The following is a 16,964-nucleotide window of genomic DNA, read 5'->3' as shown; positions in this document are numbered from 1 at the left end:
GGTTGATATGTCCTTGTCATCTCCTGTCTCATGGCATGCTGGGACTTAGAGTTTGGCTTCCATGGAGAAAGCAGGACTACAAACCTCAGCAACGCTTCGGGGGTGGGGGAGGTTAAATAAGGCCCAAGTGCCAGAAGAGGACCGGAGGAAAATGTTCCTTTGCTCACGCTGCCATCAGATTCCCCCCTGTCCCTGTCACCACAAGTGCACACAAACCCACACAGTGAAAATAATTAGAGTGGAAAGTAAACGCTAAATTACCAATTGCTGCTACTCAGGCACCTCCACTTCCCTGCCCTGGATGAGACGAGATGCCAGAGGGCTCCGTTCCTGACGCTGCATCTTCCCCATCACCACTGCTGCTGCTGCTTAGGTAATCTTCCCACCTCCAACGGGTTGAACTGGGCTAAGTTTGCTCGTTCTCAGAGGATCCAGGATCCATGGGTCTCGGATGTTTTTTTTTTTTTTGCTGCGACCACTGCCTGCTCGTCCCTGTGCCAAGGTTGCGGGGGGCTCTGCACATCAACCAGGTAACAAAAGACACTTGGCGTCTTAAAGACAGTAAAACAGAAAGTAGTGGCTGCGGTATTCTTTTTTTTTTTTTGCACAAATAAGCCTAGGACTGAGCGGGCACACGACTGATTTATACCATGAGTATAACTGGTTGTCCCTGCATATTTCCTGCTGCCCTTTTATAATACAAAACGTTCTGTTAGCAAATACTAGATTGATTGCAAGTAAAAGGTTCCCCGGCAGAAAAAACGAGTGGCTTTGTTTTCATTGGCGATTAGAACCCGTAGGGATGGGCTTTTGTTTTAAAATGACACCGAAATATCGGCATTTGTTTTATGTTTGTTTGTTTTTTTAATGAAATGACAGGAAAAAAAAAAACCCTAATGAAATGTCATTTTACCATTTAGCATATGATAAAAAGAAAAGCTTTAGCACATGCAAAAGCCATTTACTGTGCGCATAAACCATCTTAATGCACTTCAGTACCATTTAGGGCACATTAAATGGTTTTAGTGAATGCTGAAACAAAACAAAACAAAAAGAAATGAAATAAAGTAAAACAGAAAAAACAGCAACAAAAGTAAATGAATAACAAAACAAAAACATTTTCCTTGCACACCTGTAATAATCCCGGCCTCTCCAGAACTAAGGACTGTCACCCAGCATTTGCCTCACCTTGCCTTGATAATAAACATGTCTCTGTCTTTGCTCATATAGAATAGAGCGGAAAGTGCTTTACAGTTCTGGAACCTCAGACACGGAGGGATGGCTTGGCAGCACAGTGTTGGCACTGAGGGCTGGATGATAACTTCCAAAGTGGGAAAGGTGCAATTATCCTCCCCCCCCCCCCTGTCATTATTTTAAGTGATTATGGCTGGATAAACAGAAAAATAAGGTGACTTACCCGAGGTCAAACAGAATGTCAGAGGTAGTACTCTATACTTTTAAGTGTAATTCTTTCGGCTAGCCACTAGGCCACACCACCTTCATCAATATCGATCCATCAAATCAATCAATTGATCAATTTGGCTAAAATAGAATCCAAAACGAACACTTCATAATTCAGTGTTAAAGTGCTTTGTACATTGTTTAAATAGCATAGATACATTAACAATACTGGAATTATTTTGTAGGCTGGTAAATCCTTTAATTGAATCAACATGAGTGTTTTATTCAATGATTGTTGTCAAGCATGTAAAACGGAGACCACTTTAGGTCCCTTCTTCAGATGCTGTGTGGTCTGGATGGCTGACAACCACCACCTTCGGATAAGTTTCATGGATGTCATTTAAAGGTTTCACCAGGTCTGCCAAGGATCCGGTTTTCTCCAGAACTAATATAGCTATTAAACTTTCCACTGGATTTATTAATAACATAAATAAATAAATAGATGGCTAGACATTATAACACTTTTTCTTTCCTGTTTAGAAGTTGAGACACGCCATAGGGGATGATGGCCACAGCAGCCAGTGGCACGGCCGCACTCTTGCAGAAGGACAGGGTGTAGAACAGAAGCTCGTCCTTGGTGGGAGGTTTGAAGGAGTCAAACAGGTGCAGGGCCAGCAGGGAGGAGAGGATGCAGCACAGGCGGAAGGTGAGCTGCTGCCCCTGCTTCCCCTTGCAGCTCTCCAGGTACAGCTGGGAGTTGAGAGCTAGCCCCAGTCCGAAGAAGATGCCCAGGTTCCTGAGCAGGCCGGCAAAGGGGGTGGTGTCGATGTGGATCCACTCAGGCCTGGCGCACCATCTCTTGGCTTTCTCCAGTGTCCAGAGCAGGTCCACGCCGAGAACCTTCAGCAGCAGGTAGAACCCCAGGGCGAAGCAGAAGAGGAAGAGGATGGTGTAGATGTATCTTTTGAGACTCGCCTTGTAGATGAATCCAACATGATCAAAAATCTTAGCCACTACCATTCCTGTAAACAGACACAAGGCATTGTTCCACTGATTATTGCACCTACGCTGCGTTTGATGAGAGCCTCAACATGCTTCCTAAATACTGGGATGGAAAGGGACAAGATCATTCAGTTGGCAAATAAATAAAAAATACGTCATTAAAATTCTAGTCTTTTGTTCTGGGCTTTTAAACTTCTCTCTGGTGCAGATTACAAGGAAGTAGATAAATAAAATCGGAATCATCCTGCATGCAAAGAAGCAAAATCCGGGACTGGATCAGCATATTTGGGTTGCCCTGGGTGAGGAGGTAATCCTACATCAGGGACACTGAGCCAGTCCTGGTTTTTGGGGGTGGAAGGGAAACAGAACCAAAAGGTTACTAAAAGCCAAGACTAACAGAAGTATGAGAAAAAAAAAAGTGTAAAGCTTACTGGGCAGACTGGATGGGCCGTTTGGTCTTCTTCTGCCGTCATTTCTAAGTTTCACCCATTTCTAATTATTCTGGGGTTTATAGCTCCAATTAAGGAGAGTTTCCCTTCTAGGCCTCTACTGGTATTGGGAGTTTGGCTCATTTTGGTCAGATCAGGCCCTATCATGACCTTTAAAAGCCCAGAACAAAAGACTAGAATTTTAATGATGTATTTTTTGTTTATTTGCCAAGTGAATGATCTTACAAGATTGTTTTCCTTTGTTTTTTTTACATAGTTGTAAGCTAATGACTGCTGAGCCATTGAAAGGTGGAGAGGGACATGATACTGACCTGCAGCAACCCCAGCAATGACCTGGTGGGGGAAGTGAGCTGCCAGGAAGACCCGAGACAGGCAAACACAGGCCTGCACCCACCAGAACCCCAACCAGAGTACGGTGCGGGCACACCTGAGGAAAGGAAAAACCATGTCAAGTGGAAGGTACCGGAACATTTTCACACTGAATTCTGGAGCCATCACAGTGTAAGAAATCTTTCTTGTAGCTGATGACATCATAGCTTTTCTTCACTGGCTGTTCTTTGCTCAGAGAGTGATGTCATCAGCATGTGACAGCTCCCTTTTGTAAACTGGGATTTTTTTTTTTTTTTTTGGATGACTGGATTTTCCTGGTTTTCAATAATATAAAATACAATTTTACCACCATTTGAGGGGGATAAATAATTTAAAATAGACTTTGAGAAAAAGGCGTAAAGTTCTTTACAAATTAGTGACTTAAGCTTCTCTTGATCTTTTTAACAATCCTTTGTTTACATAATAAAATGATATGTTTGTGAATGTGCATTTAATATTATTTTACGTACTTGGGTGTGTATATTCAGTATATGGACAGATGTTATGAGTTTAGTCATGGAGCTGCCACGCTCCATCCCTACAAGGGAAATTTTACTTTATTTGTCATTTCTACTCTAGACTTTTCCCTTCTTACCAAAGTATTGTCTCTAGAAGTTTTCCTCTTAAAGGTTAGCCTATAGCTACGTGTTGTTGAGTTGGATTCCTACCTGTTTCGGGGGTTTCCTTGTTTTCTGGGAGGCAGGATGGAGAGGAGAGCTGTTACCATCACGTAATACACGCTGGCTGAGCCCATGGCATGGCCAGAAGGGCTTCCTGGTGGAATAAAGCATCCGCAGTGGGTAAACAAAGAGGTGCAGGGATTGATCTATTAACTAATACAATCAGGATATGTTTTTAATTAACCTGGCAGAAGTGCACAGAACAAGAGCTGACAAGTGACTCAGAGGGAGAATTTCGGCCTTGTGCTCCTGATGCATCCTGGTACTTGTAGTGCTGATTTCCACATGGAAGAAGGGACTACAGTTCCCACAGTGCATTCAGATTATAAGTTCTAAAGGCAGGACTGACCAGAAGTGTCCCTCCAGAGAAACGTGGCAGCAGTAGCGTAGCCAGAATTGATTTTTTTGGGTGGCACAAGATTAACATGTTCAGGTTATAGCAAGATTAACACGTTCAGGTTATAGCACTGTTTAAGTTTTTTTTTTTTTTTTTTTTTTAATTTGTTCATTCTATGGTAACAACACTTTACCGGCCTTTCTTCTTTCCAGCTTGTTGTAAGCTTCCAAGTTCTCTCCCCCTGTTGATTGTAACTTTGACTTATTCCTACCTATTGTTATCTTTCGTTTACTTGAATTATTACTCTAGTTTTCCCTTTGTTAAACTGTAAACCGATCCGATATGGTTATTTACTATGAAGGTCGGTATAAAAAACTGTTAAATAAAATAAATAACATGGGTGGGCTGTAGGCAGGCAGGTCTGAGACCTACTAGTTGTTTTCTTATTAATAAATAATGCCATATACTGCACCCTACAATGGCTTTCTAAGCAGTTTGCACAGCCATTATGCATCATGCATGAAACTTTAAAATATTTTATCTCAATTATTTCAAGCAATTACCAGCATTAAAAATTCCTTATTAATCTGTATTAATTTTTTATATTTATTGCAATTTATAAATGCAAAAGTATATAATGTAAAAAGCAAACAAAACAATCAGATCCAATTATGTAATAAAACAAAAATTAATGTATTCTTTGATGAATCCTCTTTGCAGAAAGCTAGAAATCATCAGAACTACAATGAAATAGCATTAATCATCAGAACAGGTGCAGAGCAGAACTAGGACAATTCACATTACAACTAACATGAAAAAAAATATTCAAATTCTGTTATCACCTCAGCAAAAAATATCCCTCAACTGCTATTTTGTGAAGAAACGCAAACTCCTGCAAAGAAAGAGGCATCTAGACCCTTGCCTTACCATACACTCACAGCACTGACTCTCAGGATTCAAAAAACAGCAACCTTATGAAAAAGCAGCAATGCAAATACTATACCAGGCCCTAGAACATTAATACATCACCTACGGGAATAACAGAACAAGCTGGACTACTACTACTACAGAGAAACTACATGCAAGCAGAAATACTGCATTTCTGTCACACACACACAGGCAAAACTGAGATTGACCCTTACCTAATATAGAAATAAGAGACTACAAATTAGAAACAGAAACATGCAGATAAAACCAAAATAGAAAGCTTGAGAAACCAGACTGAACAGTGAAATACCGAAGAAAGAGAGCAAAATACAAAAATATAAGAAATGCACATTCCCAAAGATGATATATTCAAATTGTTAAAATCTCAAAATAATTTTATTATTTTTTTTTTTTTTACCTTTGTTTGATTTTTGTATTTTTCTAATCAGTTGGTCCTGGTCTCTTTTTCCCATTTTTCCCTTGTCGCCCATTTCCTAATTCCTTTTCAGTGTCTCTCTTCTACTGCTGTCTTCTTCACACACACACACACGCACATGCGCGCTCTCTCTCACAGACTCCCTCACACACGCACATGCGCGCTCTCTCTCACAGACTCCCTCACACACGCACATGCGCTCTCTCTCTCTCACACAGACTCCCTCACACACGCACATGCGCGCTCTCTCTCTCACACAGACTCCCTCACACACGCACATGCGCTCTCTCTCTTTCACAGACTCCCCCTCACACACACTCGTTCTCGCTCTCTCTCTCTCTGATTCTCATTCTTATGCATGTACAGACCCACACCCGGGCTCCCATTCTTACCCACACATACACACATTCAAGCCCGTGCATAGCTTCTGCTCCCTCTTTCCCCCCTCCTCCCCCACCAAGCCAGAAGATCAGTGGGCCTCTCCGTGGCCACTGGCCCGCTGCCTCCCTGGATGTGATGCTCCGTGGCCGTGCAAATGCATGGAATGCACACCCAGTCTCGCCGGGCCAGGGTCGTCCTCCTCGCTATTGCGGGGATGGGTTCCCATGATGGTCTTGCAGTTCCAGCGCTCCTCTTCCGGTTCCATTTGGGTGGGCCTGGGTCCAAATTGGTTGGGCAAGTGCCCACCAAGGCTCCGCCATTGCTTGGCAGCTCAGCAGAATCCAGCACACCTGATTCCCCTCGCCCCGTTTCGCACTTCAGCGTATCACCATATCCATTAAAATACCCATTTTGCTGTGCATGTATGAGTGTTTCTCACCTGGACCGGTCTCGCAGGTGACTGGGAACTGCTGTATGACAGGAGCAGATGTGTTTCTGTAGTAATCTGTGTCATGGACCCACCAGTATGGCCTCTGGCCGAAGAGAATCCTGAAAACACAAGAAAGCATCTGCATGAGAAAATGGCTGCTTGGGAACCATTGAGCGATCTACATGAAGTTTTCTTACCTATGAATGCAACTTAGCATTGTTTATATAACCCCCCTCCCAAATTTCGATTTTGCGTCCATTCCAAAAAGGTTTGCTTGTTGGTTCTTAGCAGAGCTTTAGCACAGTGTGCAGCGCTTACAGATTATTTAGTTCTCTCCAGGCAGATGTTGGCAGTTGTTGTCCGCCAGCAATGAAACGTGTGGCATCCTTCCTCCATATGCATTTAGTTTAATGGCCAGACTCAGGATTAGGACACCCAGGATAAGATTCTCAAAATTTTACCTTGCTGCCCTTTGGTGTGACCCTGGGAATATTTATGACTTCATTTAACCCCTTTGCTGCCGGGTAGTAATAGCAATGTGAATTCCACGACTGCCGAGTATTTGGAAATCCCGCCTTAGAATAAAATGCATAAAACAAACAAAACAAGAGGGAAATCAAAACATGTTTTCAAAAGAAATCAAAAACTATGTCTAACAAAAAAAAACAAAAACATTTTTTATTCAAAAAGCAGATTTCAAAATACCTAAACTGGGCAGAAAAACTGGTGCAACAGATGTAATCTGCTGTCTCTTGCCTGCAATGGGCCTCAGGCAGTCTCAATCTTCCTTGCACTACAAATTCAAATCATTTACCATCACGCCTGCCCGTTTTAGGTATTTTGAAATCTGCTTTTTGAATTAAAAAAAATTTTTTTTTTGTTAGACTAGGTTTTTGATTTCTTTTGAAAAAATGTTTTGATTTCCCTCTTGTCTTGTTTGTTTTATGTAATGTTGGAGAGATGTTGCACTGTGTTGTGATCATTAGAATAAAGTGCTACATAAACTTAGTTCTACATCTGGTTCTTAAACAATGAGTCTAATTTTGTCCTAGCAGTTATTATTTTCATTTTTGGACTTCAAAATAACAATAAGATTTCAATTGTATTTTTATTCAATTTTCCTAGTAAATTTAATGCCCATGAAAGATGCTGAGTTGACCACATTAGAAACAGAAGTCCTCCATATAGTCACTGAACAGATACAGCACGGATAGCAGCAGTGCAAGCTACACACACACACCTGCTCCCCCATCATCATCATCATCACCACCACTAAACCGGTATAGTACAGGCAGGAACATTGATAGCTTCCCTCCAACTCAGAACAGGTATAGCATGGGCAGTAGTAGTGCCAGTTATGTGCTCCCCTCTCCCCCAAACACACACACAGTGCCCTGCCAAGGTGTCTCAGTCATCCTCGGAAGGGACCACCTCTAAGTGCGAGAGGGTAATTTAGTTACCATGCCTGTTCAGACGGCCAGCAAGAGTTGCAATCAGTGCCAATCTGTGTTGGAGGTTCTTTTTTTTTTTTTTAGTGAAGTGGATCAAGACCACCAGCTGATTTCACACGATCCACCAGATTAGCTCCTGTATAATAATAACTGCTCATTTTTTATGGTAAAAAGAAAAACAACTGCCTATGTCATCGTAATTCGATTACTCTGATTTGGGCAATTTTCCAGACACTAAAACTCTCTGAACTGATGTGGCTGCAGGGGATAAATCCTGTCGCTTGTAGAGAATAATTCCTGGCTGCAAGTTTTGTGAGGAAGACTCTCTCCACCTTATAATTAGAGGGGTTGCCAGAGGTTGTGGTGAAAGCTATTAGTGTAGCTGCATTTAAAAAAGGTTTGGACCGGAAGCTTGTTCGGGAGAGATTCAAGCATACCTGTGGGTGTGCTGGGCCGAAGGACTGAGTGCTGTAAGCTCCAGGAACATCTGACTTTCACCTATCCCTCTAATGTCAATATCACCCGCCCACTGCACCTATTTAAATTTTGGTGCGGCGGCGAACGAGTGGAAGCTTGTTCGGGAGAGATTCGGGCATACCTGTGGGTGTGCTAGGCCGAAGGATTGAGTGCTGTAAGCGCTGGGACCATCTGAGTTTCGCCTTTCCCTCTGACTTCATCATCACCCACCCGCTGTACCTATTTAAATTTCGGTGCGGCCATCAGCATGCGCTGCCGAAGCCACGCACCAAAAGTGTGCACCCTTTAGTGAGAATTTGGAAGGCTCCTCTTCCTTTCAGCCTAACTCATTAGATGGGAAGGAAAAGGAAAGCTAGAACAATTACCCTCTACGCCTGCAGTGAGAGCGGTGAAGGGACCAATGGATACTCATCTAACCCGAAGAGTGAGTCAAACATTGAGAAAATCTATTCCTGAGATTTCTTTGTAATCAGGGGCTTCAGGTAGTCCAGGCCCTAACCAGTCCTCTTATACCCCCTCTGGACTTACCAGTGCTAGTTCACCAGTTATTAACTTTGATCCCGTGGAGAAGACTTCTATATCGCCAACTATAGATAGAGGGAATACACAGCCTACACAGGCTGTGGTTGATATCCCAGCTGTCGAGTGTGGCTCATTGCCATCTGTCACTTCTTTGCCATTGGAAATAGGCTCTGAAGTAACTGAGCCCGAAAGTGTCACCTTAGTTGATGTCTGGTGAGTTGTTACTAAGATAGAGAAGTTGCTGTCCCAATCAATATCCCAATTTACTAACTTGTCTGTTGAGACCAGGAAAACACTGGAAGATTATGGAACCCGGCTAACACAATTAGAGTCCTTCTGCCTCAACTTTAACTTCACAAGTTAGAGCTGTCCAGTCCTGTGGATCTTCCTGTATTAAGGACACCTTAATTATACAACAACTTGAAGGGCTGGAAAATGCCATGAGATGTAAAAATTTGTGATTTTTTAAATTTCCAGTGTCTAGATTGCTATCAGCTCAAGAGCTATTTAAAAAAAAAAATATGTGAGTGAAATTCTGAGTATTTCTAGTGATAAAGATATATCTTAATTTAAAAAATGTACTGTGTTCTCTGTTTTAGGAAAGGCAATCAAGGTCCTGACAATGATATGGATATCTTGCAGGCAGAAAGCCCAAGCTTAACATCTTTTTTTAGAGGCATCTATTGATGATATACAAATTAGAGCTACTTTGATAGTTTCCTTTAGTTTGGAGCAAGATAAAAATCTAGCGTGCCAAAAATATTTAAAAAATAAAGATCTTTGTGACCAAGTATTTCCTGATGTCTCTAGGAATGGCCAACTCAGGAGGAAGCAGTTTCTATGTTTGAGACAGAGGGTCGTGCTTTAGGTGCCACTGTCTGATAGCATTTCAGAAGACCAAGGGGGACATTTTTCGCGTGCGATCACTAAAAAGGGGCGGCGTCAAGACCGGAACAGGAGGAGTCGAGGCGGATGCCGCAAAGACATGGCGGATAGTGAAAAGGTAAGAACCCTTTTTGCTGCCTATTTCGCACCCAATAGCACCATCTTTTATGATGGCACTATTGGGTGCGACAGCCGGCAGCGATCGCACCGCAGTGGTGCGATCGCTGCCGGCTTTCGCAGGCCCGCCCCCCCCCTGTACCATGCGATTCACGATGCCGTGGTGTCTTAGAAAATCTAGGCCTAAGTTTGTATTCCTAGATCTTGCACACATGGAAGTTTTTCTGGTTGATTGAGAAGTTTGTAACAACTTGTTTAAGAGATTTTAGATGTGAGTATAATTGTTTATTTTCTCTCCCAAATCACTGTAAGGATACAACTGTGCTTTTTCCTTTCTTTTATGTTTGGTTTTTCTTTGGTAAGCTTCCCAAATTTTTAATGTGGATTGGAATTATTGGAATACTTTGTAATGAGTAGAAATTTTATTGTATGAAAGTTTAGGATTTTTCTTTGTTTTCCAATTTGTTTACTGTTTCTTTATTTCATTGTATATGAATGCTAAGAATTTAATTAAATATAAATAAAAAAAAAAAGTTCTTGGAAGTTGGCCAAGTTGCTGGAAGAAAAGTCCTTTAACCATTATTAAGGTCTAGCTGCGGAAATCCACTGCTTTTTCTTGGGATAAGCAGCTTGGACTCTATCTACCCCTTGGGATCCTGCCAGGTACTTGTGTTGGAAACAGGATACTGGACTTGATGTTCTTATGTTTCTTTAACTCCAGAATTAGTCATTTACCGGTAACTTATTCTATCAAGAAATTAGATTTTTCAAAGCGAGGAACACAAAGTACATTGAAAATAAGTGCACAGGGGTTGTGTCAATGAGAACCTAAAATATTTGAGGTAAGAGGCACTGATTATCTTTCTCCTAGAAGCAAACATGGGCAAAGTTTCATTGTACCATCTAATTCTCCACCTTAAGAAACCTGTTGCAGAATGAAACCTTTAGGCACTCACCACTTGAAGACCAGGTTCAGCCAGTCCCCGATCACCGCCACCCAGATGAGCCTGATGCCCACCGCCTCGCAGAGGTGGAACCAGATGGGGAAGAAAATGAAGAAGGTGCTCCGGAGGTCCGCCGCGTAAGAAATGAACACGAACCAATCCTGGTGGCTCCTGTAGTGCGTCTGGAGGTACTGCACCATCTGGACTCCCAAGTCGTGGAGAAGGTCCATTCTTTCTTCTCCACCTCCAACCGTTTGAAGCTAACTCATTGGCTGGAGGCTTGAGTGTCCACTTGCCAGCCCTTGCAGCTGCTTAATATACGGCCTGGAATCCAAGGCTGATCATTGACCATGGCCAGCACACTGTTGACGGAATAATGGCTGTGACGCAGGTTGTGCTCTGACCACGTTCCTGCACAACAGCCTCTGACGCAGCCTGGGGTTACCTTGAAATAACAGGGTAGTGGCTGAAAGCAGTCTCTTTTCAGGGTTCTTGCTTTCCAATTCCATTGGTAGTTTCCAGCCACGTGGAGGGACAGGTGCACCAGTACCATTCGTCTTTACATTGCTCAGGCTTGCAAAACGCAAGGTCAACAAAGGGGCTTAGGTTGCTTTTTTCCATGCTTGGAGAAAAACATTTATTAGGAAACACTGTTGGATCAATACTGTTTTTTGCTTTGACCTTTTGCCCAATTGTACAGTTGTTTGTCCTGTGCTGATTCTGGAAATCTGCCAGATTAATTTTTGCATCACAGCTAAAAAAAAATAGAATAAAATCTGTAGCCCAATTGTTCATGAAGAAACCCGGCTTCCTTGCATGCTGTGAGAACTTCTTAGGCCAGCATAAGAATTATCCAAAGATGAGGCTGTTCCCAAGCAACAGAGATGGACTTGGGTGCTCATGACACTTCCTTTGGCTTCTGATAGCACAAGCGGGTTTGATACACGGGTGCAGGTGTTTGTGGTGGTGCAGCACTCTCGGCTTGTCAGCTGGTTCCATGTCATAAGGAACAGAGAATAATCCATTCCTGGCTTTGCCCACAGCACATGCATGGAAAGTAGCCCTGTGTTTTCCTTAGGGAACTCAGGAGCTTCAACGCCATGACTGGGATCGGCCCCTCTGGGTTGGATTTGGATGAACTCTCAATCCTTGTAGCCTTGAACTACAATGACAAGGCATGAGCTAAATTCAACAAATAAATAAATAAATAGACATCGGGACTGGAATCCCTAAGGGGATATTAAAAAAAATAAATAACCTAGCTGGGAAGGCAACAGGTTCCTATATTCCCTGCTTGGCAGATGAGGGTTGCAAACTTTACATTTAAAATTTTTTTTTGTTTTCAAACTTGTTCGTTAAATTTCAAAATGTTTCAAACAGTAAAATAAGAGAACAATTTTTTTCTTTTACATATCAAATAGAAGAGTCTACAAGAAGAGATTCTTTAACATGGGCTATGTAACTTCCAGATTTTCCATATTGGGGCAATTTTCCAGCTGCCAGCTGGGGGACAAGTCCACATGTACTTTCACTGAGTTTATAAGAGAAAGGGTTACTCTCCGATTCTTCTCCAAAACACGTTTCTCCTCTCCTCGCCCCCTCCTGGGAGCACCTCCCCTAAGTACAGTTAGAAGTGGAATGAGGCATGTACATCATGAGGGGAAGGCAACTTAGACTGCCAGTTTGTGTGGGTAAATATATTTAGTTATTCCTTCCAATTTGTTTTCCATCTTCCTGCATAAATGGCTTTAGAGAATTGTCCTTCCCATGACAGGATTCCTAGATGGATCAAGACTATATTTGCCAACTGGTTCCATGTCATTAGGAACAGGTTAGTCCAGTTCTGCCTTTATCCCCAGTGTGTGCCTGGGTCTATAGCTCTGATTCTGATCTGATATTGGTGCTGGTGGGTGAAAGAAGTCCCAGACTGGGTGAGGGTAGAGTGGGAACTGGGTGGAGAAGGTGAGTGGAGACTCAAGATGGGATGGAGAAGAAGAGGGAATTCCCAAATCTGGTGGGGAATCCCCAGTTGGGGGGAGAGGAGGAGTAGGGGAATTGGAGGTTGGGTGTGGAGGAGAAAGTAGATACTCAAGAGATGTGTGGGGAGAGCAAGCATTCGGAAGTTGGATGGGGATATTGTGGAGACTTTGGGATTGTGGCGAGAGCAGGAACTTGGCACAGAGTTGGGGGTATGAGTGGGGATGTGTTAGATGGGCTAAGATATATGAAATAGAGCTATGGATGTGAGATGTGGGGTAGGAGAAGGGGGCTGAATGGTGGGGAACGATTGAGATATAATGTGTAGGACCTGGAAGACTGAGGCAGGGGTGAGAGGCAATGGAAAGGGATGGGAAGGGGTGAGAGGCAGAGGAAAGGGATGGGAAGGTGGAAATAGGGCTGTGGAGGGAGTGGCTGGCTAAGCAGTAAAAAGAGGAAAGGTGTTGGAAGCAGGAGAGGGGATGAGCAGTAGGAGTTGAAGCTAATGACGGGATGAGAAATGGGGAGTAGGAAAAAGGAGGGGTGAAAGAGTGGAAAGGGATGAGTGTAGGAGATGGAAAACTGGTAGGTGAGAGGTGAAAAGAGGGAGACTGAAGCCTGGAGAATGAGAGAGGGGGAGAAGAAGGGATGAAATATAACGATGCATGGATAGAAAGAGAGAAATGAGGAAAAGAGATGAAAGGGAAACAATGTCAAAGAGGGATGCAAGGGAAGAACAGGCAGGAAAAGAAAAAACATAAATGGACAGGAGACCCTAGAAAAGGAGTTAGAAGACTGGGAGCAACATGATTAGCACATTAAAATGCCCCGATAACAAAGGTAAAGAAGAAAAAAAGCATTTTAGTGTATTAATTGGAGCGTGTTAGCTCTGATACCTTTGCATTCTTCTTTTTCTATGGTGTTGCACTGCATGCAGAGTCTGGCTTCTCAGAATTTCCATTTCCATTTTTGTTTGTACTTTTCTAATTTGTGGCCACTTATTCTGCATTTGTTGAGGGCCTGTCTCTGACTGAAGTGAGGTTTTCTGCAAGTGTTTAGTTAAGTTTCTGGGTGGGATGTTTTGTTTCCCCAGTATAAGGTATATTGCTGTTCTGGAGCCTGGGCTAGTATTTGCATTGCTGCCTTTTCATTGGTTCTCTTGTTACTGTTTGAGTCTAGCAGTTAGAGTGTTTTGGTATGGCAGGTTTGCTCTATAGGTTCTGCATTACTTCACAATGTTCTTGGTAGTGGAGGGAGCTTGTGGTGCTGTTACTGAGAGAATACCAAAATGTGAATATATGTTTGTGTGGTGAGTTGTAAGGGGAAACGTCCTCATTCCTTAGCATCCTTCTACACCAGTCGATTAGTGGATATCTCTGTTTACTAGCAGAAGGCGTCAGAAGAGACACTCTTTTTCAGTGACATCATCACTTAGTATATAGGCTGGTGCTACACCGACAATAGTTTAGCAGCTGCCGCAACAGAGAAGGCCTTCTCCTTTCGGGAGACCTTCCTAGCAGGCGTAAGGATTCACTGTCGTGGCATGACCTGCAGCCGTTGGAACTCAGACTGCCCTTATAAAGTCATATGCCTCCAGCCTTTTTTCCTCCCAGAGGTATAGGGGCTGCTCCTATTCGTATAAAAAAAACAAACCTGTATATAAAAACATTTTAAATAAATAAATATTGTGGAGACAACCAGCACTTAATGGGGGACCTCCGCAGCCTGACAGGAGCATTTTTGGTAGCAGGCTCCGCAGCTATTCAAAGAGAGCTAGAACTTTCAACTGTTTGTCCCTTGTGCAGGAAAGCCGCAAGACAAAGGAAGAAAACAGCCCTGCTATCTTTGCAATCTGCACTGACAGGGCCAGCCACCTGTATGAGGCATCCCATGCAGCCTTGTATTTGCCTCTTGTACTGATACCGGCTAGAGAGCCATGTGGGTGACCATGGGCAGGATCTGATGCCAGATTGCAAGCTCTCAAAGCCTGCAGGTGATTCAGCTGTCAGAAGGAAAAAACAGGAGAGAGAATTCTTCAGCAGTGGCTGTTCCTGCTGCCATCTCATTAGGCTTGAGGCCTCTTTCAGATCTCTGGCCGTCTCAGCCTGGTGGCTGGACATCCTATCTCTGCTGATTTTCCTGCAAAAGGGTTTGGGACAAGAACTGAGCTCTTAATTCCCTGGGATTTCCAGTTGCAGTTATTTCATGGTTATAGACATATTCAGGGAGTTCAGTGTAATGTGTGTTTATCCTCCCCTTGGAACTCCGGTACTCAAATGGAATCTGGATCTGGCTCAGAACTCTTGTTTCCTCCTTTCAAGATGTTTAATCTCACTGTGAGGCAGTGCCCCTATTTCCCCCCCTTAAACCTGTGTAGGACCAGGCAACAGTCTGAGATTGGCATTACAGGTGGTCCTAAGAAAGACCCTGTAGGGTACCCAAACACTACTGGGAGATCAGAGACTGCTCCTGCGAGTAGCCCAGAGAAGGGGGCTGTGAAGAACCCTGAAAAAGGGGTCACAGAGAGTCCTGGAGAAGGCAACACAGACTGCCCAGGAGGAAGCAGTAGTGAGAAGTTGGAAGTTGGTGCTACAAGAGGTTCTGAGAAAGACCCTGTTGTAGGGTGCCCAAACACTGCTGGGTGTCCAGAAACAGCTCCTGTAAGAAGCCCGAGAGAGAGGGCATGAAAAGGCCAGTGAGAGAGGAGATGAAGTGCCAAGTGAGAAGTGCCGCGAAGACCCCAGTGAGTGAGGCTCCAGAGGAGAACCCAGAGGAAGGAATCGCGGAGAGCGCTAAGAAGGTGGCGCTGTGAAGAACCCAGCAAGTGAGGCTGTGGAGGAGCTAGAGACCAGCACAGATGAGTGGCCAGAGATAACTGAGGGAATACCAGAGGAATCACCAATGGAGGCACCAGAGCCAGTCCAAGAAGTACTGCTGGGGTGGATTTGAACCCAGAGCCAGCTAGAGACTTGCTTAAAGGACTGGGGGTGCAGATGGTACATTAGGTGCTGGTAGGGTATTCTAGGGTTACCCTGGGAGGTGGGGGTGAGGGTAACCCTAGAACCCTAACCCCAAACCTAACTGGTGGGTGGCCAGATAAGAGGGGCTGGGGAGGTGAGGCACTCCCCCCTGGATGGGATCCAGGGGGAGTGAAGATGCTCAGACTGACAGGTCCAAGCTGAGGGGGGTATGTGAGACAGATTTTTTTCCGTAGGAAAAAATCAGCAGAACCAGGGGTCACGATTTGAAGCTCCAGGGAGGAAGATTCAGAACCAATGTCAGGAAGTATTTCTTCACGGAGAGGGTGGTGGATGCCTGGAATGCCCTTCCGGAGGATGTGGTGAAGACCAGAACTGTGAAGGACTTCAAAGGGGCGTGGGATAAACACTGTGGATCCATAAAGTCAAGAGGCCGCCAATGAAGAGTGGGTGACTCGCCAGAATGATGGCTACTGCCTGGAGACAATACCCTTATTCAATAAACGTACACATGCTTACTGTGACTCCAACATCGTTCTAGCTTCAACAGCAAGAGGAAATGTGGAATAAAGGATTTGCACTCACAAAGAGGGGAGTAGCTGGCTTGTTACGGCGGTTACTACCCCAAACCAAATAAGCCTGATACTTCAATTTCTATGCATATACAGCATAGTTCTCTGCTTCAACGGCAGGGGAGAAGAAAAACTGATACTACACACATCCAGCAGAGCTCTCTGCTTCAACGGCAGGGGAGAAGAAAAAAGGGTTCGCACTCACAAAGCGGGGAGTAGCTGGCTTGTTACGGCGGTTACTACCCCAAACCAAATGTGCCTGATACTTCACTTTCGATGCATATCCAGCATGGCTCTCTGCTTCAACAGCAGGGGAGAAGAAAAACAACCAATAAGGGCTGTATAACATAGTCTGGGTAAAACAAATAAGCATGGGTGTAGCTTGCTTATTGCGGCGGTTACTACCCCTACTACCCCTAACTAATCAAGCTAGATATTTCACTTGGATGTAGCTCCATCACTGCTTTCTACATTAATGGTGGGGGTGGAAGGGAAATAGAACCAAGAGCTAAGAGAAACAGATAAGTATGAGAGAAAAAAATGTGCAAGGCTTGCTGGGCAGACTGGATGGGCCGTTTGGTCTTCTTCTGCCGTCATTTCTATGTTTCTATGTTTCTATAAGTGCCCCT

At 43.8% G+C, this 16,964-nt stretch overlaps 1 protein-coding gene and 1 long non-coding RNA gene across 2 annotated transcripts in view; both read right to left on the bottom strand.

Annotated features, from left to right (window-relative positions):
- The window catches only part of LOC115073786, a 37,091-nt gene extending 36,299 nt beyond the window's left edge, over nucleotides 1-792 (bottom strand). Inside the window, exon 1 of the long non-coding RNA XR_003852100.1 lies at nucleotides 262-792. This is a non-coding gene — a long non-coding RNA (uncharacterized LOC115073786). The remainder of the gene's footprint in view (nucleotides 1-261) is intronic.
- A 1,122-nt stretch (nucleotides 793-1,914) lies between these two features.
- LOC115073785 (glucose-6-phosphatase-like) lies at nucleotides 1,915-11,243 on the bottom strand. Its single transcript, XM_029572561.1, has 5 exons — nucleotides 10,821-11,243; nucleotides 6,422-6,531; nucleotides 3,890-3,995; nucleotides 3,164-3,279; nucleotides 1,915-2,423 (listed from the first exon to the last, which is right to left on the bottom strand). The coding sequence occupies exons 1-5, from the start codon at nucleotides 11,036-11,038 to the stop codon at nucleotides 1,915-1,917; spliced, it is 1,059 nt and encodes a 352-aa protein (XP_029428421.1). The 5' UTR covers nucleotides 11,039-11,243.
- Between the last annotated feature and the right edge of the window lie 5,721 nt (nucleotides 11,244-16,964).

Source organism: Rhinatrema bivittatum, chromosome 12 (assembly GCF_901001135.1).
Source record: "Rhinatrema bivittatum chromosome 12, aRhiBiv1.1, whole genome shotgun sequence".
Taxonomy (NCBI): domain Eukaryota; kingdom Metazoa; phylum Chordata; class Amphibia; order Gymnophiona; family Rhinatrematidae; genus Rhinatrema; species Rhinatrema bivittatum.
Note: the sequence above shows the minus strand (reverse complement) of the source record. Positions and strands in the feature narration are given on the sequence as shown.

Bases quoted from the DNA above. Each gene is read 5' to 3' on its own strand.
- LOC115073785 (XM_029572561.1), bottom strand. From the start codon at position 11,038: ATGGACCTTCTCCACGACTTGGGAGTCCAGATGGTGCAGTACCTCCAG. The intron at 3,996-6,421 runs GTGAGAAACACT...TTATTCCACCAG, and splicing joins CACCTGCGAGACCGGTCCAG to GAAGCCCTTCTGGCCATGCC. The intron at 3,280-3,889 runs GTAGGAATCCAA...TCCTTTCCTCAG, and splicing joins CAAGGAAACCCCCGAAACAG to GTGTGCCCGCACCGTACTCT.